The sequence below is a fragment of the Crinia signifera genome, chromosome 5, assembly GCF_055691185.1.
Source record: "Crinia signifera chromosome 5, ASM5569118v1, whole genome shotgun sequence".
Lineage (NCBI taxonomy): Eukaryota > Metazoa > Chordata > Amphibia > Anura > Myobatrachidae > Crinia > Crinia signifera.
In genome coordinates, this window is record NC_139221.1 from 292,459,071 (window position 1) to 292,486,687 (window position 27,617).

The window sequence follows — 27,617 nt, forward strand, 5'->3', positions numbered from 1 at the left end:
TCGACCTTCAGTAGTCAACCCAATGCATGTCAACATAATATGGATCAACGTAATGACCATAAACCAGGGGTGGGGGAGGGGGGGGGGGGTGGGTTGGGGTTAATATGGCTTATAACAAATATAGCTGGCATAAGGTTTTATTTTGTTATTTATTTACTTTTTTATTACATTTGCCATCATTTTCTTACTTATTGGGGCTTAGGGGGATATTCAATCCCCGGTGAGCATCTCCCGTGGGGGAGATGGTCGCCGGGCTCTATTCAATGCTGTCTTCCCCTACAGCATTGAGCAGGGTATTTCGGCAGAACGAGCCCGACATCACTAGCTGTCAGACTCGTTCTGCCGAGAACGGCCGGGAAGTGCCGAGCTGCCGGCTGCAGCTTGCCTCTTCCCGGCCGCAAGTCGCAGCCACGCCCCCCTTCTCGGTCCCCGGCAGGCAGGACATTGAATCCCGCCTGCATGTTCTCGGTCGAGCTGACCGAGAACGGGACTGGGTCACGGCGGTCGAGCAAGCTTGACTGCCGTGACCCTCAGATTGAATACCCCCCTTAAACTCTAACAAATGACCTGTCAAACACATACACTTAAGCATAAATATTTTTATTCCAAAGCATAAAATACACTGAATTTCCTTATAGAATGGCCTGAGCAAAATTCCATTTATCCCATCTAAAAGATAACGGACCAGCACTCACAAAAAAGCAGAGAAAAGTATAGGTAAGAGGTCAATGAATGTTTGATTTCCATTTCATTATACATGACTGGTCAGCTACAACGAGGGGCCAGACAATGCACACATCGCACTACTAAGGCATGACTCTGGAAAGTCAATATTAGTCACTCTGGTGCCAGTCTAATCGCTTAGAAGGCAGCAACTGTGTGAACATCAGCATTTTCAGCAATGGAATGAGTTTACTAACAATGTGCAACATTTCTTTTAAATGCGCCGTAACCCAGGGCAACCGGATATTTACTTTTATGGTTTAGATTTTGTCCAGGTTAACTTTGATCAAACCACTGTCTATTCAAAGCTTTCTTTTGAGTTGTTGCTATTGGCAACGGTGTATTTATACTTCAGAAATCCACTCAGTGTTTCCGGATGCTTTGTCATACTCGTTGAGGCATGGTGGTGAATTTGAGGTGAACACCAACTTGAAGATTAACACAAAACACGAGGTTTGGGGAAAAAAAAGTGTCCAGAAATGTTTAGTCCATATAGAAGCTTTACAAGGAAATGAATGATCTCTGGAAGAAGAATCAGCGCATAAGGAGACTGTGTTTGGGACCATCCACTCGCTCCAGCTTCTCAAAGTGTTTCCTCGCATTACGTATATTTATTAACGTTGCAGCTGAAGCTGTTGAAGAGAAGATAGATTAGAACATGATTAACCAGTGAAACTGCTAATAGGTCATCACGTATGGACCTTATCATTAAGTCACAGGTCCAGGATGCTTTCCAACAAAAATGAATTAACCTCTTCAGTGGCGGGCGAAAATCTAAAAAAACCCCACACCCCTGGGGTGGGGGGCCTTCAAATCGTCCCGGGTGCATCGTAAGTGTCGATCCCCAGCATTAGTGCTGATTCCCACCCACCTCATTGGGAATCAGCATAATGCATTACACAGCTAAGCCTGCCCCCTGGCCAATAGAAGTCCAGGGGGCGTGCTTAAGCGTGTAATCAGTTATGCTGATTCCGGGTCTCCGCGATCAGTGCTGGCGTTCTCCAGAGTATTGGAAAGTGGTGTATACCGGAAATCTTCCGGGTCGGCCAGCTGCGCAGCCCGGAAGATTTCCGGGCATGGAGGGCACAAACTGTAAAAAAGTGAACTTACGTATTGATGGGTCAGACATTACAACCATAACATAGGTGTTGGATGTGAAGATATCTATGAAGGCTGCAAAGTTAGAATTGCGAACTTCCATGCTCTGGAAAGAGGCAGCCAACTTACTGTGAATAAGAAGAGACATGAGTTAGGCAAAGAGAGACAGAGAGAAAATGAACAAGTATATGGAACTAGCCCACAGATTACTAAGCCTGGATGCAGATGTCCACAATGTTAATGGCATGCTGCATAGTTTTTATTGTAAATGCTAAATGGAAGAATTTGCAGACAAGAACAATTTTATACGAGACTGCAGACCTATTGCACTGAACGATTGATTGACTTGTAAGGGGTAATCCGACATCCTCGGTTCTGGACCTGTGCTGGATAATTTGTTTTGCCGGAATATCAGTGGTCTCCGTTTCACAGGTCAGCCCCCTCTGGCTACCTTCTATCTCCCTGCTACCTTCTCTCCGGCGCAGGATGACCCCCTGCAGCCATGCTTATCACCACTCTACTCATCTTCCATGGTATAAATGCTCATTTTCCCCGCAGAATGACTTTAACCACCACTCGTCCCTCCCCCTTGCAGCGCACCTCCTCACTAGACCCTTCTGCTGTCCCTATGAACACACTCATCCCACCAAATCCTAATCATTCATGCCCCCCCGGGACACGATGCGTCAGGATTAAAGAAGGTGCCAACCATCAGGTTCTTGAAAAAAATGACCCAAATGTTCGCTAATATCCAATTTTCATGTACCCCTAATTTGCACAAAAAAAGCTTGCTTTTTAAATTTTTGTAAAAATGCAAACAGCAGCAGTTTGAGCCAATTTAATGCCTTAAAATCTTTGGTACTTGTTTAGTTTCACGGCGGCACTTTCCAGTAGATCGCATGCAATTTGCATACGATTCGATCTGTGATGCGATTTAGCGCACACCCCCACTACCAACTTCAGCCCGCACCCCCACTATCCACGTCGGCGTGGATTTAATTTTATAAAGTGTGGCGAGTGCAGCGAGCCCCACAAGGGGCCTCGAAAAACGAGCCTGAAGCGTGGCGAGTGGATGTGGAATATATGTCAAGTAATCCGTGTGCGCTCGCCACGCTTTGGTCTCGTTTTCCGTGTCCGCTCGCCACGCCGATGTGGATAGTGGAGGTATGAACAGGTCGGGAGGACGCGTACCGCATCCCCTTGTGGGCTCGCTGCACCCGCCTTGCTTCGGGCTGACGTGGAAAGTGGGGGTGCGCTAAAATCGCATCGCAGATCGAATTGCAGATTGAATCGTGTGCAAATCGATTCGATCCGCATGGAAGTACCGCCGCGAAACTAAACAAGTGCCAAATCTTATTATGCTCTCTAATACATTTCTTTACTGTTCTCCAGTGTTATTTTGTATTTTTTTAAGGGTAGAGGCCGATTTTCTCATTTTCATCTACAATTACTGGCTTTGAGGAAAATAATCTTTGTGTGAATACGGTTTCTGCAATTAGATAGGTCAAAACTTTGGGACTTATTCTGATTCACTCCTTCTGGCAAAATCCTTCTTAGATGGACAAAACCATGTGCACTGCAGGGGGGCAGATGTAACATGTGCAGAGAGAATTAGATTTGGGTGAGTTATTTTGTTTCGGTGCAGGGTAAATACTGGCTGCTTTATTTTTACACTGCAATATAGATCTCACTTTGAAGTAAAACCCCACCCAAATCTAATTCTCTATCCACAAGTTACATCTGCCCCACCTGCAGTGCACATGGTTTTGTCCATCTAAGAAGGAATTTGCCAGAAGGAGTGAACTAGAATAAGGCCCTAGGTGTGAAAAATGGCTGTATTTTGCAGCTAAATAGGTAATGCCCTACAGAATGTAAGGAATTTATATTCAATCCTGCTATACTGTGTTTATTCAAAGACTAGCTGACCCGCCCGGCGTTGCCCGGGAAAACCTTGGGGGTTTTTTCATTTCCAAAATTGCTGTAAAATTTCATATTATGCTGTGCCAAAGGGCCAAGATTGTGTTTGCATTGATATTTAATGGCCGCAATGAAATCAGGTGCGGTGTTGTTGTTTGAAACACACCGCACCTGACTGAAAAGCTTGTGTGTGTGTTGATGAATTCCACATCCACTCCTGAGATTTAGCACCTATGATGCATTTATTTTTCGTGTGTTCTGTGTGTGTTGTACTGTTTTTGTGTGTGTTGTGTGTTTGTGTATCTGTGCAATGTTTAAGTGTGTGATTGTGTGATGTACTGTTTTTGGGTGTGTGTATGGGTATCTGTCCAATATGTAAGTGTATGAGGTGCGCTACGTATATATGTGTGTATCTGTGCAATGTTTAACTGTGTGTGTTCTGTGTGTTTCTGTATCTGTGCAATGTTTAAGTGTGTGTGTGTGTGTGTCTATGCAATGTTTAAGTGTGTGTTCTGTATGTATTGTACCTATTTTGGGTGTGTGTTGTAGTGTATGTGGTGTGTTCTGTGTGTATTGTACCTATTTTGGGTGTGTGTTGTAGTGTATGTGGTGTGTTATGTGTGTGTGTTTTGTGTTGTGTGTATCTGTCCATAGAATTTGACGGCAGATAAGAACCACTTGGCCCATCTAGTCTGCCCCTTTTTTTAAACATGTTACCTCAAACCATATTTGATCCTTGTTTTTTTGTAAGGATATCAATATGCTTATCCCAAGCATGTTTAAATTGTACTACTGTATTTGCGTCTACCACCTCTGTTGGGAGGCTATTCCACTTATCTACTACTCTTTCTGTGAAAAAATTCTTCCTCGCATTTCCCCTGAATCTTCCTCCCTCTAGTTTCAGTGCATGTCCTCGTGTTCTGTTGCTCCTCTTCCTGTGAAGAATGTCTCCCACCTGTACCTTGTTAAAGCCCTTGATATATTTGAAAGTTTCTATCATGTCCCCCCTTTCCATTCTCTGCTCTAAAGTATACATATTAAGATCTTTTAGTCTTTCCTGGTACGTTTTGTGATGTAGGCCATGCACCATTTTAGTTGCTCTTCTTTGTACAGTCTCTAATGTATTTATATCCTTCTGGAGATATGGCCTCCAGAACTGAACAAAATACTCTAGGTGAGGTCGTACCAATGACCTATACAGTGGCATTATTACTTCTTTCTTTCTACTGCTGATACCTCTCCCTATGCAACCAAGCATCTGACTTGCCTTCTTCATTGCTTTGTTACATTGCCTACCTGCTTTTAAGTCCCCTGAAATAGTGACACCTAGATCCCTCTCTTCCTCAGTAGTTTCCATTATAGTGCCATTTATACTATATTGAGTCTTTGGATTTCTGAGACCCAAGTGCATGATTTTGCATTTTTTGGCATTAAACTGTAGTTGCCATTCTCTTGACCATTTCTCTAATCTGCCTAGATCCTCAATCATTTGTTTTACCCCTCCTGGTGTGTCTACCCTGTTGCATACCTTTGTGTCATCTGCAAAAAGGCACATTTTACCCTCAATTCCATTTGCAATATCACCAATAAAGATATTAAAAAGCACCGGTCCAAGTACAGATCCCTGGGGTACTCCACTTGTAACCTTTCCTTCCTTTGACTGTACTCCGTTTACTACAACTCTCTGTTTTCTGTCCTGCAACCACGAGCTTATCCATTCAACTATCTTAGAATCCAATCCCAAGCTTTCAAGTTTATTTAACAGTCTGCGATGTGGGACAGTGTCAAAAGCTTTACTAAAGTCAAGATAAGCTACATCTACAGCCCCACCTTGATCTATTACTTTAGTCACCCAGTCAAAAAAGTCAATAAGATTTGTTTGACATGATCTTCCCCCAGTAAACCCATGCTGTTTTGGATCCTGTAAATTGCTGGTTTTGAGATATTCTACAACTCTTTGTTTTAAGAGTGTTTCCATCAATTTCCCTACTACTGATGTAAGGCTCACTCCCTACTACTGATGTAAGTCCAATGTGTAAGTGTGTGAGGTGAGCTACATCAGAATCAGCTTTATTGGCCAGGTATACTTATGTATACTAGGAATTTGGTTTGCAACAGCCAGGGTGGGATCCTGATGAGGGACACTGACATGGGGAACATATATTTACTGAGCTGCACAGCACCCAGGCAGCCATTCAGTGGCACCACTTGGTGAATTGCTACAGCCAGATAGGTAGACAAGTAAGGGGGGGCTATAGGGCAGAGGGTTCACTGCCTCCCCATTGCAGACGCCTTTACTTCCTCCCTCCCTTGGGGGTCCTCCCAGGGGTGGGGGGGGGGGGGGGGTGCTGCTAAGTTCGCTTGTGCAGCCTGGGGGGGGGGTTTCCAGCAGCCCTCCTCGGCCAGGGCCTGCAGGCTGGGAATCCCGGCTGTCTCTGCAGCCTTGACGGGTGTTTCAGTTGCGGCCGGGGGTCCTTCCTTCTTCCAGCCAGGGCATACCTCGTGGTCTCCTTCGGGGCGGGTCCCCCAGCCGAAGGTGCTCCCTGGGTCTCTGTGCGGGAGGCCCGCCAGCCTCCGGCCGAGACATCCTTACTGGAGGACGGAGCTAGCGTGCTCCATCCTCCACTCGCCTCCTCCGACCGTCCACCCGCCCTCTCCGTCTGTCTCCTGCTGCCTCCTCCACCACGCTTCTCTGGGGGCCGAGGATGGGGAGCTCCTTGGATGGGATTATGGAGCTCCATGTGTATGTGACCATCCTCGACCCCCACCGGAAGTCAATGGTCTCATCCACTGTATGCGGGCAGCCAGGTTACTTTAATTGTGACAGGTACTAAGCCTACTCCCAGAAGACCTGATTCAGATTTGGTTTCAATGCATATATATGTATGTATGTGTAGTGTGCTGTGTGTACGTATGTGGTGTACTGTGTGTGTGGTATATGTATATCCCTAATTATTCCCAATTGTTGAAAGCCTCCACCATAATGTTAGAATGTGTTTGCATTCATACTCAATGACAGCAATAAAATAAAATAGATGTGGTGTTCCTTTGTCACCTGTTTCCCAGATCGTTGATCTTGTTTACAGATCATCAATCAAGGCAAACTGAACCTAGTTGTTTTTTAAATTTCTAAGTGAAGTTTCCCAAAAACGGCTTCAAAGTGCACATCATCCGGTCCAGAGGTATCTTGTTGCCAAATTTGGCGTCTCTGAGTACCATGGCGTGTCCGCAATGCGACAGACACCACGCACACTCACACACTTCAACTTATTATATAGATACCCATGCTACTTATTCTCACCTGCAGCTTAGCTTGAACTGCTTTATAATATTACTAATCTTCTCAAACCTGTGAATGTCCCTTTGTTCCCTGCACTGGTAGTGGGAGATGACCTAGGAAATAAAAAAATTCCACAGTTACAAATTTGTCATACATCGTTACCAAAGCCAGATAAGCACAATGGTAAAATAAACTCACCAAAAAAGTCGCCCGTTCAAACAACAGAACTTCATCAGCCTCAATGATCTGGGCAAAGTTACGCAGGTTGGATTCCAGCTGCTGCACATTGGGTATAAGCTGATACACGATACTGGACCAGGCCTGAAAAGAAAGAAAAGACACCAAAAGATATAGAAAATGTGATCATTCTAATACTGCCCGCTCATCTCTCGTTTCCAATAAGTTTGTATCCTCTACCTTGTATAAGGTCTCATCCCAAATAGAAGTCCTGAAACATGCGCAATCTAATGGCCGGGAAAGTCTTCTCAAATCCTCCTCTCTCTCCTTAAAGATCTGAAGAAGAAAAAAAAGAAGGAATGTTCAAAGTCAGTGAAGACATCATGACTAGGTGCTTAAGAAAATGGTGAGCGAGGAGGCTATTCAATACCAACACCACACATAAAATGTTATTGTTACATCAAAGAGACAGCGCCTAATATTTAAAAAGCTTACAGCATAATTTGTTTATAATTGTGACCCTTTAAATAATCTTTTCGATAAAGCTGTGATCGCTGAAGGATAAACTAAACCAGGGGTCCTCAAACTATTTTGCTCTGGGACCCCATCAGACAATAAAAATAATTGCAGGACCCCAGCAAGTTACTGCAGAAGGTCATCACATCACAGGTGTAGTCAGCAGACAGCGCATACATGGCAGCATTGTGGAGGCACAAAATGATGGGAGGAGTCTAACATAACAGACAATTCAACAGATATTTCAGACTCCTTCAATCACTGACTGAGAGAAGATAAGCACAGCAGTGCCAGAGCGAGTTTCTGACTACAGACCAGCAGGAGATACTCAGACCGGCCCGGCACACCGGTAACAGAGCAAGTTGCTGATTGATCACAAAATGCTTGCTGTAGCAGAATTGAGTGCTGGTGAATTTTTAGGGGGTTGAAGGCATCTACACTGCTTTAAGCTATAACAATTGTAAAGCTTCCATTTCTCTCGTAGCAAATCTCAGTAAAGCAGGGACTCATTCTGGTGGTGGGATATAAGATCAAATACACGGTAAGAGGTCATTTAGAGGGTGATCTGACCAGGACAGGGGAAAAAAATGTCTGAAGTGTTTTGAACCATTTTAAACCCCACCCCCCCCCCCCCCCCCCCCAAAAAAAAAAGAAAAAAAAAATCCAGCTTGCGGCTGCCATGTCATTTAAATGTAACCAGCTACCCGCATTTAGCAGCAATTTCGAATTTCTAACAATGGGCTTTTTTTTTTTTCCCAAAATCGTATAAGATTATTTTGAGGAAATAGAATTAGATAGGTTGGAAAAATCTTACATTTTTAAAATTAAACAGATCAATTATTCTGGAGAAACCAGATAATACGGATCAGTCTCTATGAAATAACGCCCATTGTTGTGAGGTCTAATGGATTAAGCTATGTAAGCCAAGAAAAGACTTGGATGGCCATTTTTGGCATAGATTAAGGTTTCATACACCTAAACCTTCCTGGACAAATGCTCTAGAACCGTAAAAACCGCAACAAAATCCATCTAGTGGTTCTTGAAATAAACCCAAACAGACAGACCCCTATTGGGATCTTTGGGAGACCCATTCGGTCAGGTTCAAATTCATGTTCGCCCCAGTGGTGGTTTGGCGGGGGCGGACAGGAGGCTGGCACAGGGCATTTTATTGGCGTCCCCATGAAAATGCTGGCCCTTCCCCCTGTGTGTGCAAACAGGGCGATGCCTGCTCGGGGGCGGGAGGCTAATGTCACATGATGTCAGCGCCCACCCCCTTTTCCGGCGACCAGTGGCGGACATAAAAGTCAGCGAGTCAGTCGGCAACCATCGAATGTTTTCTCTCCCCTTCAGCCGAAGGCAAGGGTACGTGTTCTCTTACACATTCCCTTGCATGCTAGCGTGAGGATGCGGGCGGCGTTTGGCAGGGCTGACCGGTTCACTAGGCTGCGTATACTGGCAGACTAGTGAACAGCTCTGAATCAGGCACTTTATTTTATACTATATAGCACTAGTAGCTTCGCTGTCATTGCATGTGCCCTTTATAAAACGAAAATAAAATAATAATAATAAATAAAAAGGTTATCATGTTTAAGGCACAGCCAATTAACATTTCTGGAAAACATGGCGAAAAAAGCTTTAGCTGGAGAATAAACTGTGGTCACGTCTCCAAATACAACTAACCAGGTCTCTTTGATCTTCTTGCACTAAGTCCATCTTGTGAACCAGACAGAACACCTTGGCATCGGGAGAGTTCTGAAGGATGGCCTCCAAACAGGACTGGTAATAGTGCATGTCTTTCTCCAGCTCCCTGCTCTCAACATCAAAGACGTAGATAAGAACTTCAACGTTGCGGAATATGTTGTCACGCTGGCTGGTGAAGTAATTCTCCATGAATGTATCCTGACTAGAACCAAAGAAATGGTAACGTTACATACACCACAAAATACAAAGCAATGGCGTCTTAACATGATCAGTATCAAAGATTTAACCGGCAAGTGCCTAAAAAAAAAAAATAATAATAATGTTTTCCCATTTCCTTCACATGGGGACACTTCATTACACATGGGTATTTACAAACGCTACCCGTAGGAGAGGGTGCGTCCTGACTAATCTGTACCTAACACTTTATATCGGAAGTCAGATTCACTGGATGCAGAATCATGAAACTACATACCACAGTGCTCAATAAGCACCAACTGAGCTAGACGAAGTGAACTGGGCTGAACTCTCTCCTGAACCGTGTGACAGGATCCCATGCAATATATCTTATGTGGTCCTTTTGCATTCAATCCCAGCCAAGCCTGCCTAGCTCTCCTACAGCCCGTGTGACCCTCAAGCTCCAAAATGATGTGCACAGGACCATGTTAATCACATGCGATTTATCGGCGCAAGCTCAATGAAAAGTTACCAAATGGCATGCCTTAGTGTATGGGCACCTTAAGATAATTGTCTGCACATACTGCATTCATGGTTTCCTCCTAGTCTGAACTAAGGTATCAGAAAAACCTCTAGATCCTCGCTTCCAAAAAATGTGCTAGAAATTAAACCCAAGTCTTGACAAAAAATACCCGTCACATTAACACATCGCTCCTGTTCCATGGTGGCCCCTTCATGGAGACTCTGCTATGTTTAGTACCTATGTGCACCAAGCTCTTAGGACAATCTGATGCCACTGAATTGAAGAACAAAAACAGTCAATCTCTGCTGAACTGGACGCAGAGACAATTTCTCATGAATAACGGACTGACTATTGGGCAGCCTTTTCTTCGGGACACGGTCATTGGGTCACCAGCATGTAGGTCCACAGGGTCACTATTCACATTTTTTTAGCCTACATGCGGTATTTCATACCCTACCATCCACCGTGCCCGGCTCCCTGTCCCCAAACAGCTGCAATACAGTGGTGTCTTCCTGCCATACCTGCTGCCAAAACCTCCCCTCTGGTCTCTGTTTTCAGCCAATGCTCACCTTGGAGCCAGCATCTGCTGTTAAAACATGGGGCTAGGGGACTCTTCAGTCTGCCAATGCCAGTAAGTAGATGGTTACTGGCCGCATCTGGTCTTCCTATCCTGAACCCTAGGGGTAAAGCTTGAGGGTAGGGGGAGAGAAAATCTAAAAGAGCTCCCATTATTTTATACTAGTATGTAAGTTCAAATTCAGTAGCTTATTAGCAGTAATTCCACTGTAGCTTCCCTGTATGGGATTCTTTTGTAGAAATCAGCTGGTAACAGCAGTAACAACCTATCAAATGTAAGGAAAGTAAATCCAGTGCCAAACATAACTATATAAAAAAATGTATCTTCCCTTAATCTGGGGGACACTTCATTGCACATGGGGTTAGAACGGGATGATGTCAGCACTTAACTTTTAGTGGTATACTCCTCCTTACCATCCCCCTCAGTATTTCATCAAGTGCCGACACTGGTTCTGGACAGAGGCACTTGGTATATATTTTTTATGGTACTCTTTACTTAGCACGGCGCCCATCGCGGCCATTGAATGCACTAAAAAATCGGGTGCGACGTGACCGACGTGATGCCCGCGATTTCCCATAGGGAACAATGTTAAATGTCTCAATTGACCCGATTTTCCTGTTCAATGCCTCAATTGACCCGATTTTTCATTAGGAAACAATGTTAAATGGCCCACAGAGGCCAAATAGGCACCCTGAAGTGTGAAATGGCCCCCACAATTGTTAACGCCACCCCACGATCAACGTGAACCCGAAGCGTGGCGAGCGCAGCGAGCCCGCGCGGGGCGGCGGTATGCGTCCTACGACCTTTTCATACCCCCACTATCCACGTCGGCGTGGAGTTGAGAATAGAATAGTGTGGCGAGCGCAGCGAGCCCGAAGCGTGGTGAGCCCCGCGAGGGGACGCGTTTACCTGTGAATGTATCCGCGTCCCCTCGCCACGCTTCGGGCTCGGTGGCTCGCTGCGCTCGCCACACTATTCTATTCTCAACTCCACGCCGACGTGGATAGTGGGGGTATGAAAAGGTCGTAGGACGCGTACCGCTGCGCTCGCCACGCTTCGGGTTGACGTTGATCGTGGGGTGGCGTTAACAATTGTGGGGGCCATTTCACACTTCAGGGTGGCTATTTGGCCTCTGTGGGCCATTTAACATTGTTTCCTATGGAAAAATCGGGTCAATTGAGGCATTAAACAGGTAAATCGGGTCAATTGAGACATTTAAAACATTGTTCCCTATGGGAAATCGCGGGCATCGCGTCGGTCGCGTCGCACCCGATTTTAAGTGCATTCAATGCTCGCAAAATCGTGGGCGCCGTGCTAGGTAAAAGAGTACCTTTTTTTTTTATAAAAGTCACAGTTTTCAATTTTGTATCATGTGAGGAGCTGTCCACTGAGGGTGGCCAATCTGTAGCCCCATACTCATCTTTTTGATAGATATTGGATTGCCATGTTTGTATTTAATGCACAAAGCAGCCTGAAAAAATATTAATGTTTTCCAAAATCGATATCATGGTTTTTTTTGGCACACCTGTTGGTTAAGTGGGACAGCAAAATCACACATGTGCACTCAACAATAAATAAAGCAACCCATACATTATGCCGATGTATCGCATGCAATACTTTGGTAGGGAGACACCGGCTTCCTGATGGCTAGGATCACATGCCATACATCGTATACAACCCTTTTGTATAATGCAGCCCACACACGCACCGATTCCAGCATGCGTTGTGGGCTTAACTAGCACACACAGCATCGCATCGTATGCCTTGTGCATACGATGTGCATGCGATGCGATGCTGTGCTAGAAAAAGCTAGTACAAAAAGTATGTGCAGCACATACTTTTTGTACTGTACGATGAGGTGCCACGGGAGCGCGCACCCCATCGTACAGCATCGCACCGCCGGGATCGGCGCGTGTGTGGGCTGCATAAGTTGTTTTGCATGCAATCCCAGTCATGGCTACGGGATCCGACAAGTATTTGTGACGATCTCTGGATCTGATACGATGTGGATCGGAATTGGAGATAAAACACATACTATATTGCACTTTCCACACAATTTATCGGTCCGGTGGGTCAAAATTGCGTGATAACGGGTCACAGCCTATGAGTGTATGGGCACCTTTACAGTATGGACAGAGAGCCGGTTAGTAAATCGCTGCTTTCCACATTATGTTTTTTGGATCGATTCTATCAATATATCACGTCTCCATCATCGATTTAAAACCACAAAACAATGCGATGTATTGGGCATGAATATCGATGGATGACAGGCCTTACTACCTACTTTGCATTAGCATACATTCTTCTTATTCACTGATTAATACTATACTTACCCACCACAATCCCACAGATTCAATACCAGATTGCCCAGAAATCGAACATGAGAATGCTCAACATCAACTGCACGAGAAAGGAGTACAGAGAATATGGTTACCATGGGGACTGATCTTCCTTATTCTCAAAAATTACATATTTCTATCATCTTCACTAAAGCAGTTCTTACTAGTGGCCCCCAAGCGCCGAGTGTCCCGTGCGATGTAGTTTGCGAAGATAATGGATCTCATGCTGGTCTTTCCTGACCCGCTCTTGCCCATCAGCAGCACCTGTTGGAAGTTAAAATCGTACATGTAATATCCTCACCAAGATAAAAATACCAAGGTATAGATTGGTCCAAATACAAGTCAGATCAGCATTACAAATGTATTCAATGGAATGCAGTCAACAGATCAACAACCACAATGGTCAACACTATAATGATGACTGTCAACAGCAACCTTTAAAATTAGAGATGTGCAGGCTCTGATTTACTCTGAATTCAAAGCAGGATCTTTTTGGCTATCAACTGTCAACAACTGTCATGTGATTTGGGATAGCCAATAAGATCCTGCTTTGAAATCAGAGTAAATCAGAACCTGCACATCTCTAGTTAAAATATTGATAATAGGATTGTTGGGGTTAAAATGGTCTGAGGACATTATGCTAGATAAAGACCATGGCCATAACATACAAAGCCCTATTGAAATGCGCTTAGGCTATGCCTTACTGGCCAAATATTACATACATAACATATTTGCGGTTTACTGGAACATGCATCATCTCCAATGTGGAAATCAATCATTAGAATTTTACATGCATCATATGTCCACTATGTTAATTGCTTACATAGCCTTAAGTGGCTCTTTCATGCTAGTAACATACAAAATGTATACCAAAGCTTACCTTTTTCTTCATGGCTGAACTGGGCATCACATATAATATTCTGCATAGAAAGAACTCAAATCAGGTTACACAGATAGTGACCACAAAAATAACTATGCACAGCAATCTTTTTCCGCCACAGTTTCAAGCTTAAAGAGTGTATATTATTCCCCTAACCATTTTCACTGGTAAAGGCCCATACACACTGGGCGACTGAGCTGAAAGTCGCTCAAAACAGCAGGTTTGAGCGGCTTTCAGCTCAAAGCCGCCCAGTGTGTATGGTCTGGCAATGAGCGCTGCTGCGCGCTCCCGCAACATCGCTGGGAAAGCCGTTCATCTGCTGGTTATACCAGCAGATGAGTGGCTTTCAGGACGACTTTGCATAGCGCTGCACTATGCAACGCCGCCCTCCCCCCCCTTCGTCGGCGCCGGGCAGGGGGAAAGCCGCTCAGTGTGTATGCACTGAGCGGCTTTTCCCACACATCATCGCTGTCGATACACACTGGGCATAGTCGCCCAGTGTGTATGGACCTTAACACCTCAGCATGCTCCTGATTAGAAGTATCACAATCACTTATTGCACAGGAAATAGTGTAGTTTTGCAGTGCATATGTGACCCTGTACCAGGTTAGCTTACCATCCCTCTAGTGATATCGGCAATTTATGTGAGGAACTACAAACAGTCTGTGGTGGAAACACCACAGCAAAGAATGAGACCCAGAGAGGAAGGAGGAACGGCACGGATTTTACAAAGGTCAGGGCGATAGAATGAACACAAAGGCGGGTAATCAGTCCAGGATGATATTTCTGCTGGCGGAAATACGACCGTCGCCTATTCAATGCTGCCGTTTCCAACAGCATTGAAGGCATATTCCAACAAACGGATACAACTTTAAAACTACTCAGATCTGTTTTGTCAGAAATGGACGCGGATTGTCGAATTCTCGTCCGTTTTTGCCAATATTGCGACTTTCCGACATGCGACTATCGGACAGTCTGAATCCCGTACTGAATAACCCCCTAATATAGCGGTTCTCAAACTCAGTCCTCAGGACCCCACACAGTTCACTTTTTCAATGTCACACGGCAGGTACACAGGTGCACTGATTACTCACTGACACATTTTAAAAGAGCCACAGGTAAACACGGGGCGATTTTGTGCAAAATCGTGGGAAATATGGTCGCTGAGCGACCATATTGCCCGCAATGAGAGTGTGCACCGGCGATATATCGCCGGGTGCGCGCTCCGGTTTTTGCCCCTGTGGTGATCGCTGGTCGCAGGAACATGCTCCTGCGACCAGCTGATTACCACTGCCGGGCTCCCCCGGCAGTTTATTTTTCATCAGCGACCATCTCTGGTCGCTGATGAAAAGGTGAAACTGAGCAATATATTGCTCAGCAATATATGGCTGAGCAATATATCTTCCCCGTGTGTACACAGTAGTGTTCATTCTAGCACCCGCTATCTTTGAAAACCCATGTAGTTCATCTTCCCTGCCTGGGGTGTCGCTGTCTGCTGTAGTGCTTCCAGTACAGTGTGGTCTGTGTATCAGCACTAATATGCAAACCAGACATGTGCTAGAAACACCACAGCAGACAGCGACACCCCAGGCAAGGAAGAGGAACTGCATGGGTTTTCAAAGATAGCGGGTGCTAGAATGAACACTACACAGCATAACACCCCTTTTTACACCAAAATCTCTGGTCGAACCCAGCTTCATACCCCATATATACACCTTTTACACCAAAATCCTGGATCCGACCCAGCATTTGGAACACAGTTCCAAGCCAGGTCGGATCTGGGATTTGCACCATTTACACTGCAGCGTCCGGACCACCCATCTTTACCTTACCACCAAGTTGCCTCCGTGCACCACAAGCCCCCCCCCCCCCCCTCCGTGAGGTGAATGGATGCCGCACACAGGCATCCATTCACCTCCTCGCTGCCTCCGCCGCTGTCTGCACAGTACAGCAGCAGAGGCTGTGTGTGCACCCCGCCAAAACTCCATACCGACCACAGGACGATGCGGTCGGGAGGTTGGGCCGTTTACACGGCCCACTACACAGGTCCTGTTCGTGTTCCACCCTGGTCAGGACCTGGGTAGCAGTCCCGTGTAAATGGACACGGGTTGACCCCTTTTACGCCGCCACTGATCCGGGTCCGCGAGGGGGGAAAAAAAGTTTTTTTTGTGGTGGTGGTAAAAGGGGTATTAGTAATTAGAGTGCAGGAGAAGATTTCTTCTCCACATTTATCCCTGCTAGGACAGAAAGAAGCAAGGAACAGCAGATTTCCAAAAAACCTGCAGTAATACCTATATTTCAATGTATAGCAGATACTTTCACAGAAAGTCCAACAAATGTTACCGTTTTATCATAGAAGTATCAGTTGCAGAATCATCCAGCGATAACTGTCAATACTTATGGTTCATACTGTTGTAATTCAATCCGCAACAATTGTTACCATTTAGTTGTATCAAATAGCATTGGTTTTTGCTTGCTAATCTGTACCAATTATAGCTTGTCATCAGTCTTAAATTGTGCAATCTATCTGTTTGTAATGAAATATCTTGTATGGACAATATGAAAAATATTTGTTACACACCAGCGGGTACTCATCAATTATACAATTTCCCAGAAAATATCCAAAACACACACAAAATGTCATTTTTTGCTAATCTAATATTTTAATATATTCATCAATTATTAAAAGCAAGTGATGTCAGTCTAGCATAAGGCTGTGTACACTTTATGATGACCCAGATCAAGGCCATCCATACACATTGAATGATGGTGCGCACGAATGACATATGCTGTCTTCCGTCGGTTTATCCCATTTGAAGTGCAGAAGACCACCCTGATGTTAGCGCGCAATCATCGGTACACACCAAACAATACCAGGGACAGGAGCAACCAGGGACTAAAGTGGTCCTAGAGAGGTGGTGGAACTTATTTCCCTTTGCTACCTAATTTCACCCATTCACCTCCCCCCTACTAGTCAGGGCCAATGGTAGGGTTTTTAGCAACCCCCCCTCCTCACCCTCCTGGAAAACTAGAATGCTTTTCTGTTAGAATACTGTGTAGGCCCAAGTTGGAGGTTGATCTAAATCAGGTGGTGGAACTCAGTCCCACCCACACTTTAGCCCCTGGTCACAGCAATGGCTCAGCCCCCGCGGGACCCCTGAGCAACAGGCTGCAGCAATAGGACTCCCCTGCACAGGCTGTATGTACTAATGATGTATATACACCAAAGCAGGAAGCCCTAGCATACAGCACAGGCTATGCAGAGCTGTCAGGAGAGGGGACCACTGACAGCAAAGATGGCGGGCGGGGCACCGGGGATCGCTCCACACAGCAACCCGCGACAATCAAAAAGATATACCGGAGAACAACAGATCTATAGCAACAACTTGCCTGAGCTGTAATAGAGGACAGAGCTACAAGCACCCGTCCGTCCAATATGTCTCCCATTCAGCAACTACATCGCGTCCGGTCATGTGCCGTGTAAGCAGACATACTGCGCATGCGCCGGGAAGGACGGCTGGGCTGCGCATGCGCAGTCAGGGTGGACAGCCTGCTTATGAGCGGACTTCAGAACGAGTATAAAAAAATAAAAAAAAATAAGTAAAAACATTGTATAATAGTCGGTGCACCACAATGGAATAAGCCGCGTATTGTTCTATCTGGGGTCAGAAACGTGCCTTGGCTAATCACGTAGCAACTCCACTGGTTGTGGAACTAGAAGTTCCAGCGTGACCTTCATACCTCCGTAGACAACGTATGCCACAAGCTAGCTAGACCCTGCTAGAATGCACGGCGCGTTTAGACAGAATTTTTACGTGTAATTTTTGTTGCCAGATACAAAAATGGCCCCGGTCGCCGATTCGAGTGTTCAACCCGGAAGTGTCACCCCCCCCCCCCCTCCCAAGTGCCCTGGATGGTTGTCATGGCAGCAGACGCCGACAATCTTGGTTGGTTGGAAGGTGGGTGGTAGCGTGGAGGGTATGGAGAGCCCGGAGATGGATGGTCCCCAAGATGAGGAGCTGGCTGTACAAGCCTATGTCCGGGAGATCCAACAGAGGTGCGGCCCGGGCCCCATATTTTGTGATTACAGGATGTTCTGCATAATACAGCATATCTCTGTGACTGTGGGTAGGATTCATATGGTCTGCACTATCTCTGGCCTTGCTATACAATACATGTGTAGTTGCTAAATTGTAGTGGGCTAAAGAATCTTCTACGCCCAGGGGGAGGAGCAAGACCAGGGGGGGGGGGGGGGCCTTGCTCCTTCAGTATGTATCAACGCCACCACTAGTTGCCTTTAGTAACCAGGTGGCGTGCGAGCCACCGTGGCTGAAGCGTGGCAAGCGCCTGTTTGGGTCCCCTTATTCCAACCTTGCTGCTCCTCTCTCCGCCACGTCACAATGTCCCTTAGCCCACTTGAATTTAGACCTAACCCTATACATTGTTACCTCTAGCAGCGAGCCTCCATAGGCGAAGATGACTGTACTGTTATGGGTAAAAAACGGGCCCGGGCAAGACCCCTGGATGCCGACCCGGATGCCACAAACTCCGGAATGCAGAGTTTGATGTCCGGTCCGGTGTTCTAGGGCCCTGTCCTGGGGGGGGGGGGGGGGGGGGCTGCCTGTGACAGCTGTCACCAGGGAGAGGAGGAGGGAGAGAATAAAGCCTCCCTGTATGGTCTGTGCATGTAGCAAAACCAGAATGGTCTGGACTCCGGACCACATGGAGGCTGTAATCTCGGCTTCCCCATGTCCCTGGTGAAAGCTATCAAAGGCATCCCCGCAGACAAGACACCCGCCGGACCGGTGTTATGGGGTCTTGTCCGGGTCCGTTTTTTACTTATAGGTACTGGACCCATGAGGATAATACACTAACATTTCCTTCTGCAGCCCACTAGACTTAAGCTGCACACACATTTGACAATATTTGAAACGATATGCACGATAACGACCAGTCATAATGACCGTTTTGTGTATATTGTCCAGAGTGTATGCACTAAAAATCGTTAACGGTGTGCGCTCCGGCAGGTTGTTAGCAATGTCCTTTGTCCTCTGTACATGCTAATCTGAGGATATTGTCAATGACCGCTATTATCATTAAAGCGAGGTACATTTTAAAGGATTTTGCAGATTTTGACAGGACAGAACGAATGCTCCCGAGTGTCCTCCACTACATCCTTCATCATCTGTACATGCAGGACGATAGAGGATATTGGGGCTTATGTATGAAAGGTCGGTGTGGGGGAGAAGGGGCATCAGCGCATGTTATGTGCACTGATACCTCTTCTCCCCCATGTATGAATGAGCTGGTGTGCGCTAATGATAGCAGGCAGATATGCAGGGCGATTGTATGAATGGTCTGCAGCTCTGACTGTTCCGCCTGCTGCGGCAATCGGCTTCACCAGCAACAGGCTGGCGAAGCCCTATCTTGCTGTCCCTGCTGCAGGCTCTGAGGCGCTTTGGAGATCTAGAATGAGTAGTGAGATCCCCAGGGCCGGAGCTACCATTAGGCAGCTCTAGGCATTTGCCTAGGGCGGTGCCCTCTGGAGGGCGACACCGCACGCTGCCGATGAATATTTATTTTGCTACTGTATGTACTATTAGTAGTACAGCTCAGCCCTTCCTCTCCCGCACATCCGCCCCCCTCTGATTATCCTCCCTCCCGGCACCAGAAGAGTCCCACGATTCGCCGGTACTCACATGCCGGCTGCAGCAACCATCTCCTCCAGACTTCCTCCCCCCCGCCCCATACCCTCTAACTGGCGCAGCCGGTAATACCACTGACCGGCTCTTCCTGCTGATGCCGCCAGCGCCGAGGAGGAGTAGAGCTGAGCCTGCACGGCGCCCAGCAAGGTGGCTGTGAGACTACCCTCCCGTCAGTGCTGGGCTCAGGTTTTTTCACAAGTGCAGAGAAGCCGCCTGCAGCCCGGCCACGGCACAGACCCTCCAGGAAGCATATACTTCCCGGCTGTGGTGAGTCCCCTCCTTCCAGGCACCGGAGCCAGTTCATTCATATAGTGCTGCCGGCCGACTTTGACATATACTGTAGATAGAGATATCTATATGTCCAAGTATATTTCTAAGTATCTATATGTGTGTGTATATTATATATATATATACACACACTTTTAATGTGTATATGTATCTCAAGGTTGGGGGGGGGGGGTACAGAGCCCCAATAGTTCCTTTGCCGTTCCAACCTAACCCTAACCATCCCCCCCACAGCATGACCCTAACCTTTCATGCTAGTTCATAAACTTAACCCCTGTGTCCACCACCTAAAGCGTACCACCTGCCCCACAGCATACCTGACTGCAACCCCCCCTGTTAATTGCCAAACCCACCCTCCCTGCAGCCTAACCATATCCCCCCTCCCACAGCCTATCTGTAGTCCCCCGACTAGTGGGGGGGGGGGGAGGTGCGCTGACAATTTGCCAAGAAACCTTGCACCGGCCTTGGAGATCCCACTCTTGCCCAGTCCAGCCAGCCAGGGGGAAGGAGACTTATCCAGGAGGGAAAATCGCCTTGGCAGACAAGATGTTATTATATCTTGTCGATGACCATTCCTGCTTCGCCTATTTAATGAAGCAAAACAGGAGGTATTATAGCGGCACCGTTATAATACATCTGCCCCAATGTTAGCAAAACACATCCTGTGTCTACTCCCCACCTTCCCTAGCCGAGTCCCCTCACTAACGTCGTTGCCGAGTGCACACATCGCAGTTCAAACAGCTGCCACAGTCATACAAGAAGAAAGTGAACTATTGATGGGGCTGTGGAGTTGCATCCTATTCTACACAAATCACATTTATTTATTTATTAACAGTTTCTTATATAGCACATACATATTCTGCAGCATATTCTGTTGCCCGTTCACATCAGTGCCTGCCCCAGTGGAGCTTACAATCTATATTCCCTACCACATGTATACACACACATACACTCTAAGGTTAATTTTGTTGGGAACCAATTAGCCTACCAGTATATTTTTGGATTGTGGGAATAGACCGAAGTACCCAGAGTAGCAGCTATCTCCCTGAAGAGTCTACCAATCTCCCTGACTGCACCTTACACAAATGTAGCTGTTCTGCATACTTGCCTATTTTAAGGCTGCTCCCTCCAGTATGGTCCAGGTCACACAGTAGGAGTGCATGAAAGAGGTGGTTTGGGGGCGTGTAGACGAGTTGCCTTTATTGTTGCCCCTCCCCCATTTTTTAAAGCCAACTTTACTCACATTGCAATGTAGGGACTGGGCTGTTATAGTGTAAAATAGCATGAATCGCGTCATCGCCCTGTCCACTTCTACTGAGTTAGCTGATGGAGTTGGGGGTGGGTTAACAGGTGCATGATTCCAGAGAACTGCCCACTTTTCCCAGGGGGCCAGGAGTTCCACAAGATTTTCATAAGATTCCCGACCATTCCATATGCTGTTAAGTCAATTGGGGCCGTTAGTCCATTTCCCTTCTTTAGTTACAAGACTTACATGAATTTTTAAATACGGTTTAGACCACAATAAAAGAACAAGCCCTGAATTGTGTCAATGTGGCCCCTTTACCAATGATCACATTTGCAATGCAACCTGGGGGCCCAGGATCACATTGCAGAACCCTGCTGGAACTACTGTACATCTCACATAGGCTACAATGGGCTACTGCAATGAAAAGATTGCTGTAGCCCTGGGGGCTAATCAGATCGCATCCCTGATATGGGGATAAAGATGCTGGCAGCAATGGAGGGATTGCAGCAGCTACCAGTGATACCTGCTGCAATCCCTTCTTCTTATATATTAAGGATACATGGTCACTTTTGACATGCTGCATCTCCAGCATCCCATTCATAATCAGTCTCTTTCCGACTGTTGGAACATTCCAGACTGTCGGAAATATCTGCATACACATTAAATTGCCCCCTAAAACTGTTAACCTAACATACTACTTCCTTTTAAAATAACAAAATGAAAGCTGGGAATTGATGAAGAAGTTCTCCTACAATAGTGGTGTGCTGCATGCTCTGAGGTTTCACAGGGGGTAGTTCTAAGCTCTTTTTCCCATTGTATTGCAATACCAATTGATTTGTTGCAGTCGTTCAATCTCCAATCAACTCCGAGTCAGCATCTTTGAATCTGATAATGCTACGCAGACTGACGTGAGCGAAGTGCTGGAGATTAAAGAACTGACCGGCGTGATGCAAACAGCAGCTCAGGTCAGAGCTCCATTAAATATAACAGATAAATACTGTACTGGGAAATAAAGTTTTATCAGATGGTTATTTTTTATTCTAATCATTGTACATTACTGTCGATGAGTCTAATGCTGCCCATACACTTATGCTATCGGATTCGATGCGTCCATCGAACCCGATCGCATCGTTTTGTGCAAAAAGTGCCCCCTTTACAGCACCCGATGTTGCATGTGATCAGGTGCTGGAAGAGGGCGGGCAGAGGGTGGCGTAGCGCTAGAAGTAGTGCTAGCGGGTGGCGGGGGTCAGCAGTGGCGGTCAGCGATGGTGGGGGTAGTGTTTAAACCACTGGGCTGCCCACTGTTTTAAAAAACTCTGCATCCAACGATGACCTCCGCCGCCCACTAGCGATACTTCTAGCGATACGCTACAATGCCGTTCTCTCCCATGCCGCCAGCGGTCCCTCAGACCCCCTCTCCCCAAACCCCACGCCGCTGAAAGCGTTCCCTCTGCCCCCCCCCCTCCCCCAACCAGGGGCGGATCTAGGAGAAAATGACAGGGGGGGCACCATGGGAGGGAGGGGATGGGGGGGGTTTGTTCGCCAGCGGAGAGAGAGAGAGTGGAGGAGAGCAGAAGGAGGGGGTTATGGTATTATACATAGACCCTGGCCTTTAAAGTACACAGGCCCACCTTGGCGGAAATGGGAGTGTGGTCATGCAAAAGGGGGCATGTCCTTGAGTGTAGTGTACCACACCATATTCCACTTCTACACATTATGCAACAAAAAGTAGACCCCCTTATACTTGCCCCTTACACATGATGCCAAACGGAATGAGGCTAAATTCACATAATGCCACACGGATTGAGCCAAAATTCACATAATGCCACACGGATTGAGCCAAAATTCACATAATTCCACACGGATTGAGACAAAAGTCACATAATGCCACACGGAGACAAAATGCACAATAAATTCCACAAACAGGGACATTGCGCTCCGAAGGCGCGCCAAAAATTTACACCGTAATGCCCATTACACGTTAAGCCACACACCATAATGTCCATTACTTATTATGCCAAACACCGTAATGCCTATTACAAATTATGCAACATAAATGCTGCTTACGTACATGTTCGGTGCCAGGGGTTCCATGTTCGTTGCCATGTGGGATTACATGTTCGTTCCCATCTGGGATTACATGCTAGTTGCCAGGGGTTCCATGTTCGTTGTCATGTGGGATTACATGTATGTTGCCATGTGGGATTACATGATCATTTCCAGGAGTTCTATACTTGTTGCCATGTGGGATTACATACCCGTTGACATGGTGGTTACATGGTCGTTGCCATGTGGGAATATATGCTCCCAGTAATGGGGGACAGCCAGGCAGAGAGCCATGGGCTGCCCAGCTGTGTTCACAGGGCTGCAGTCCCCTAATCCTGACTAATTCAAATCCCCCCTGTCATTTCTGATATTCCCTTTCCCCCTGTCATTTCCTACATTCCCTCCCCCCTAACAGGGACAGCCGCCGCCCGGAAGGACAGTATGCATAACGCACTGACAGCCGGGCAGACAGAAAGCCGGGGACTGTTAGGCCAAACTGTTATTTAAAGTAGAACTACAAGCAAAAATTACAAATGTGCCACAGATCCATCCTATTTCCTCATATTGCCCCCCCCCCCCCCCCAATCATTCCCTGGAAATGTTATACAATGCACAATTTACATGAGACATCATTATTAATGTAATCTAAATTACACAAAGGCATGAAAACGGTGTATATAAAGTTTTAGCTTGTTAATAGAAATATTACTGTTGTTAATGGTTCCCCTAGGGCAGGGATGGGGAACCTTTGGCTCTATGTGAACTACACATCCCAGCATGCCCTGCTATGTGGCTATGCTAAAACTGTTGCAGGGCATGCTGGGATGTGTAGTTCAACAACAGCTGGAGGGACAAAGGTTCCTCATCCCTTCCCTCTGGGGCCATCCATTTAGTCCTGCTTGCACTTAGCAGGGATGTTGTTTTCCATGCCTCAGACCCACATAATAAAATCCCTGAAACCCACCCTTAGAGACCCCTTTTTTTCTCACAATACCAGCCGCGACGTAACGGCAGCCATGCTGCACTCGGCAGCATGGCCTTGCTAGCGATGTCTTGTCCTTAATGATGTGCCGTAGTATGCAACATAGACACAGCAGATACACACTCGATAATGTGCCTGATATTTTGGTGCAGTCCGCTGGATCGCATTAAATATGGTCTAGTGTGGTCCCTGTGGACTAAAGTTGGGAAACACTATGTTATGCAAATGTCTGGTAATGTAAATGGGTTGAAGTTGAATGCTATGATGTAGTTATAGGCTCAATCTTTGTATTTCACACAAGAAATGATTGCTCCATTTGCTCCGTTCTTGTAGTCTTTTGACCTATTGAAGAAAGATGTCGTTTTCCAAAAGAATCTCTTGCAAGCGGATTATGAGCAGAGAATTGAAGCTCGCGCACTGGAACTTTACAGTCGTATGAATGATACTATACGGGATCTTGAAGAAGTTCACAAAAAGGTACTGTATACTTTTATACTCAGTTGAGGAAAGTATTGTCTAAAGCATGGCTAGATTAAGGGCCACAGGGCTCTGGGGCTAAAAATACTCAAGGGCCTTGATAGATAAGGAGGATCTTTGACCAGTGCTGTGTAGGTGTGGCCAGTGGCATGTGATTGTGATTAGTGCTGTGCAGGTGTGGCCAATGTAATTTGGGTGTGGCTAGTTCCATGTGGGCGTGTACAACTTCTACACTTTCAGCCCCAATGTCTCCCTTAATATGTAAATATAAAAATTTATTGATTTTGTAAAGAAAATAGAAATTCAGCTTTAATACTCCTAATTTGTGGCCAGCTGGGCAGATAATCATAATGATTAGTCTTTTATGTGGAGACCAGGAGCTGTAATCTGTTCCACCTCAATGTGAATCTGTCCCGGCCTAAAACTGCCAGCCAATTCTGATCAGAGACTATGGGGGGGTATTCAGTTCCGGGTCCCAACAGTCGGGACCCTGACCCGTTTTCGTTCCGCTCGCCAGACATTGAATCCCACCTGAAAAGGGGGCGTGTCCGCGAAAACGGCCATGGCCGGATCTCGACAATCCACAGCACTGAATAGGCGCCCGCCGCTATTTTCCCCGTCGGAAAAATCAGCGGGGATTGAATACCCGCCTTGAGGTACTTGAAGTTAAATGTAGGCTGTTATGTTATCTGTTTAGGGACATAACTATTGTAACCAGCTGGTGCTGCTCCAAGCTATTGGGGTATATGGGAAAATGTACTCCTCATTGAAAATTATACTCAGTCGCATACTAAACTACTGAGGAGTCCCCTAACCATAATCAGCACAGCTGGTACAGTATATATTGTACATGCCTATGTGATCATCAGTAGGTAATTCAGTTATTGTTCCATGACCTATATGATGTTTTTTTGAGACTGACATCACATTCCTCTCTGTATTTACAGAAAATATCCACGCTAAGGAAAAGCTTTCAGAAGCAGCTGATTAATGCTCTTGCTGTAATAAAGTCAAACTATGAGGTGAGTGTATAGTGCAGATATGATCTTCCGATATGGACTATATGGTCCGTATATGTAGAAAACATATGGGCCAAATGTAATAGGTTGAGAGTTTCAGAAAGTGAGAGATTTTGGGAGAGTTTTCCCATGTTTTTTAAAGCAGCAATCAATGACATGGCAAAATCAACCTGGGTTTGCAGTGTAATTGATTGCTGCTTTAAAAAACATGGGGAAACTCTCCCAAAATCTCTCACTTTATGAAACTCTCACCCTATTACATTAGGCCCCATGTGTATACAGCTTGCGAGAAATAATAGACTGTGTAGGCAGGTCGATTTTGACTATATTGTGTACAATCTAGTGTTCTTTTATAGTCAAAATCTTACATAGCCGAAATCGCAGTGTGTATAGTCATTATCGGTGGTTTTTGGGCTCTGGAGAGTTCAAGGGAAATCTCATGGTCAAAATCTCACCATGTGTATGCACATTAATACTGCTTTCACATCGCAAAATGCAGGGTCGTACCGGGACATTGAAACGGTTCAGTCCTGGCGTGAACTTGCATTTTGGGATGTTCACATCCCCACAGCGAACCAGCACTATTGCCAGTTCGCTTACATCTTCCGGGGGCGCGGCAGGGAGTCAGTGCATCATTGGGGGTGGGGGAGGAGGCTGCGCTTAGAGCTGGTGCTGCTCCAATCGCTGCCTCCTCCATTCACACCGACAAGCAACATGGCAACCAGCTGCTTTTCTACCAGTTCGTATTGCTGTGTTGCTACCCATTTACGGGACACGATAAACCCTTTCACATCGCACTAATTACCGGGTCAGACCGGCTTGTACCCGGTAATACGTTGCGATGTGAAAGGAGTATAAGGGAGGAATTCAATTATATATCCCGCAGCAACAACTAGATGGTGCCCTGTGGAGCAATTCAGTTGTTGAGCTGTTTGTATGCGAACAGCTGGTGGCGCTGGCATTTTGGCTCACAGCACCCAGAAGGTTGGCGAGTTGAAAGAATGGTACATTTTCCACCACCTCCCCAGGGCCACCCCTTGATTTGCGTACCGCAGCAGACTATCTCTTCATAGAAAGACTCTATTTTTTAAAGGTGCGCTGGGGGTGCTAGTGATTTGGAGTCTTTCTGTACTTTCCTTTGAATGATTTTGATGTTTTTTCTTTTACCATACTGGTGCATTGAAAGCTATTTTTTGTAGCACTTGGTCCTAAAGTGATAGTCAAATGTATTTCTCTTTATTGCATGCACTTTTTCACCTGCAGTTGTAGGTACACACTTGTTTTATGTAAGCAGGTTCTAACAAACAGAATGTGTGATATAAACAGGCAGAGAGGTGATGTCTATTATTATTTATTTATTACCAGTTTCTTATATAGCGCACACATATTCCGCAGCTCTTTACAGAGAATATTTGAACACTCACATCAGTCCTGCCCCAGTGGAGCTTACAATCTATATTACCGACCAAATGTACACACACAGAGACATTCTAGGGTTCATTTGTTGGTAGCCAATTAGCCTACCAGTATATTTTTGGATTGTGGGAGGAAACCGGAGTACCCAGAGGAAACCCACGCAAGCATGGGGAGAATATACAAACTCTGCACAGTTAGAGCCATGGTGGGAATTGAACCCATGACCTCAGTGCTGTGAAGCAGTAATGCTAACCATTACACCATCCGTGCTGCCACTTTCCTGCTGCTGCAAAGTAACCTGGGTTATTGCCTGATCAGCCTGGCTTGGAGCTCAGTGATAAGGGTCCCAGAAAAATAACCTGCGTCCAGGGACTCGGGAATCCTCCCAGATAGCGCCCAGGCTTAGACCTAAGTAAGACGGCATATTAAAAGCCTGTGGAGAACTGGCTCACCGGCATTTGGAGATGATGTCATTTCCAACCCCCGCCACTATCCCAGGTCCAATCTGCGATGTGAATGGGGTTTCCAGCTGATGA

General features: G+C 46.2%; 2 protein-coding genes across 2 annotated transcripts in view; one reads left to right on the forward strand and one right to left on the reverse strand.

Annotated features, from left to right (window-relative positions):
* Nucleotides 1-584: 584 nt before the first annotated feature.
* Nucleotides 585-17,429, reverse strand: LOC146081198 (ras-related GTP-binding protein A). Its single transcript, XM_083189282.1, has 10 exons — nucleotides 17,296-17,429; nucleotides 13,906-13,945; nucleotides 13,190-13,289; nucleotides 13,020-13,086; nucleotides 9,392-9,614; nucleotides 7,436-7,531; nucleotides 7,217-7,339; nucleotides 7,040-7,131; nucleotides 1,834-1,949; nucleotides 585-1,355 (listed from the first exon to the last, which is right to left on the reverse strand). The coding sequence occupies exons 2-10, from the start codon at nucleotides 13,930-13,932 to the stop codon at nucleotides 1,258-1,260; spliced, it is 942 nt and encodes a 313-aa protein (XP_083045408.1). The 5' UTR covers nucleotides 13,933-13,945; nucleotides 17,296-17,429; the 3' UTR covers nucleotides 585-1,257.
* Nucleotides 17,430-17,800: 371 nt separating this feature from the next.
* The window catches only part of C5H10orf67 (chromosome 5 C10orf67 homolog), a 137,599-nt gene continuing 127,782 nt past the window's right edge, over nucleotides 17,801-27,617 (forward strand). The window contains exons 1-4 of the mRNA XM_083189281.1: nucleotides 17,801-17,962; nucleotides 21,986-22,106; nucleotides 24,503-24,646; nucleotides 25,594-25,668. Coding sequence (XP_083045407.1) covers nucleotides 17,886-17,962; nucleotides 21,986-22,106; nucleotides 24,503-24,646; nucleotides 25,594-25,668 — 417 coding nt within the window. The 5' untranslated portion in view covers nucleotides 17,801-17,885. The remainder of the gene's footprint in view (nucleotides 17,963-21,985; nucleotides 22,107-24,502; nucleotides 24,647-25,593; nucleotides 25,669-27,617) is intronic.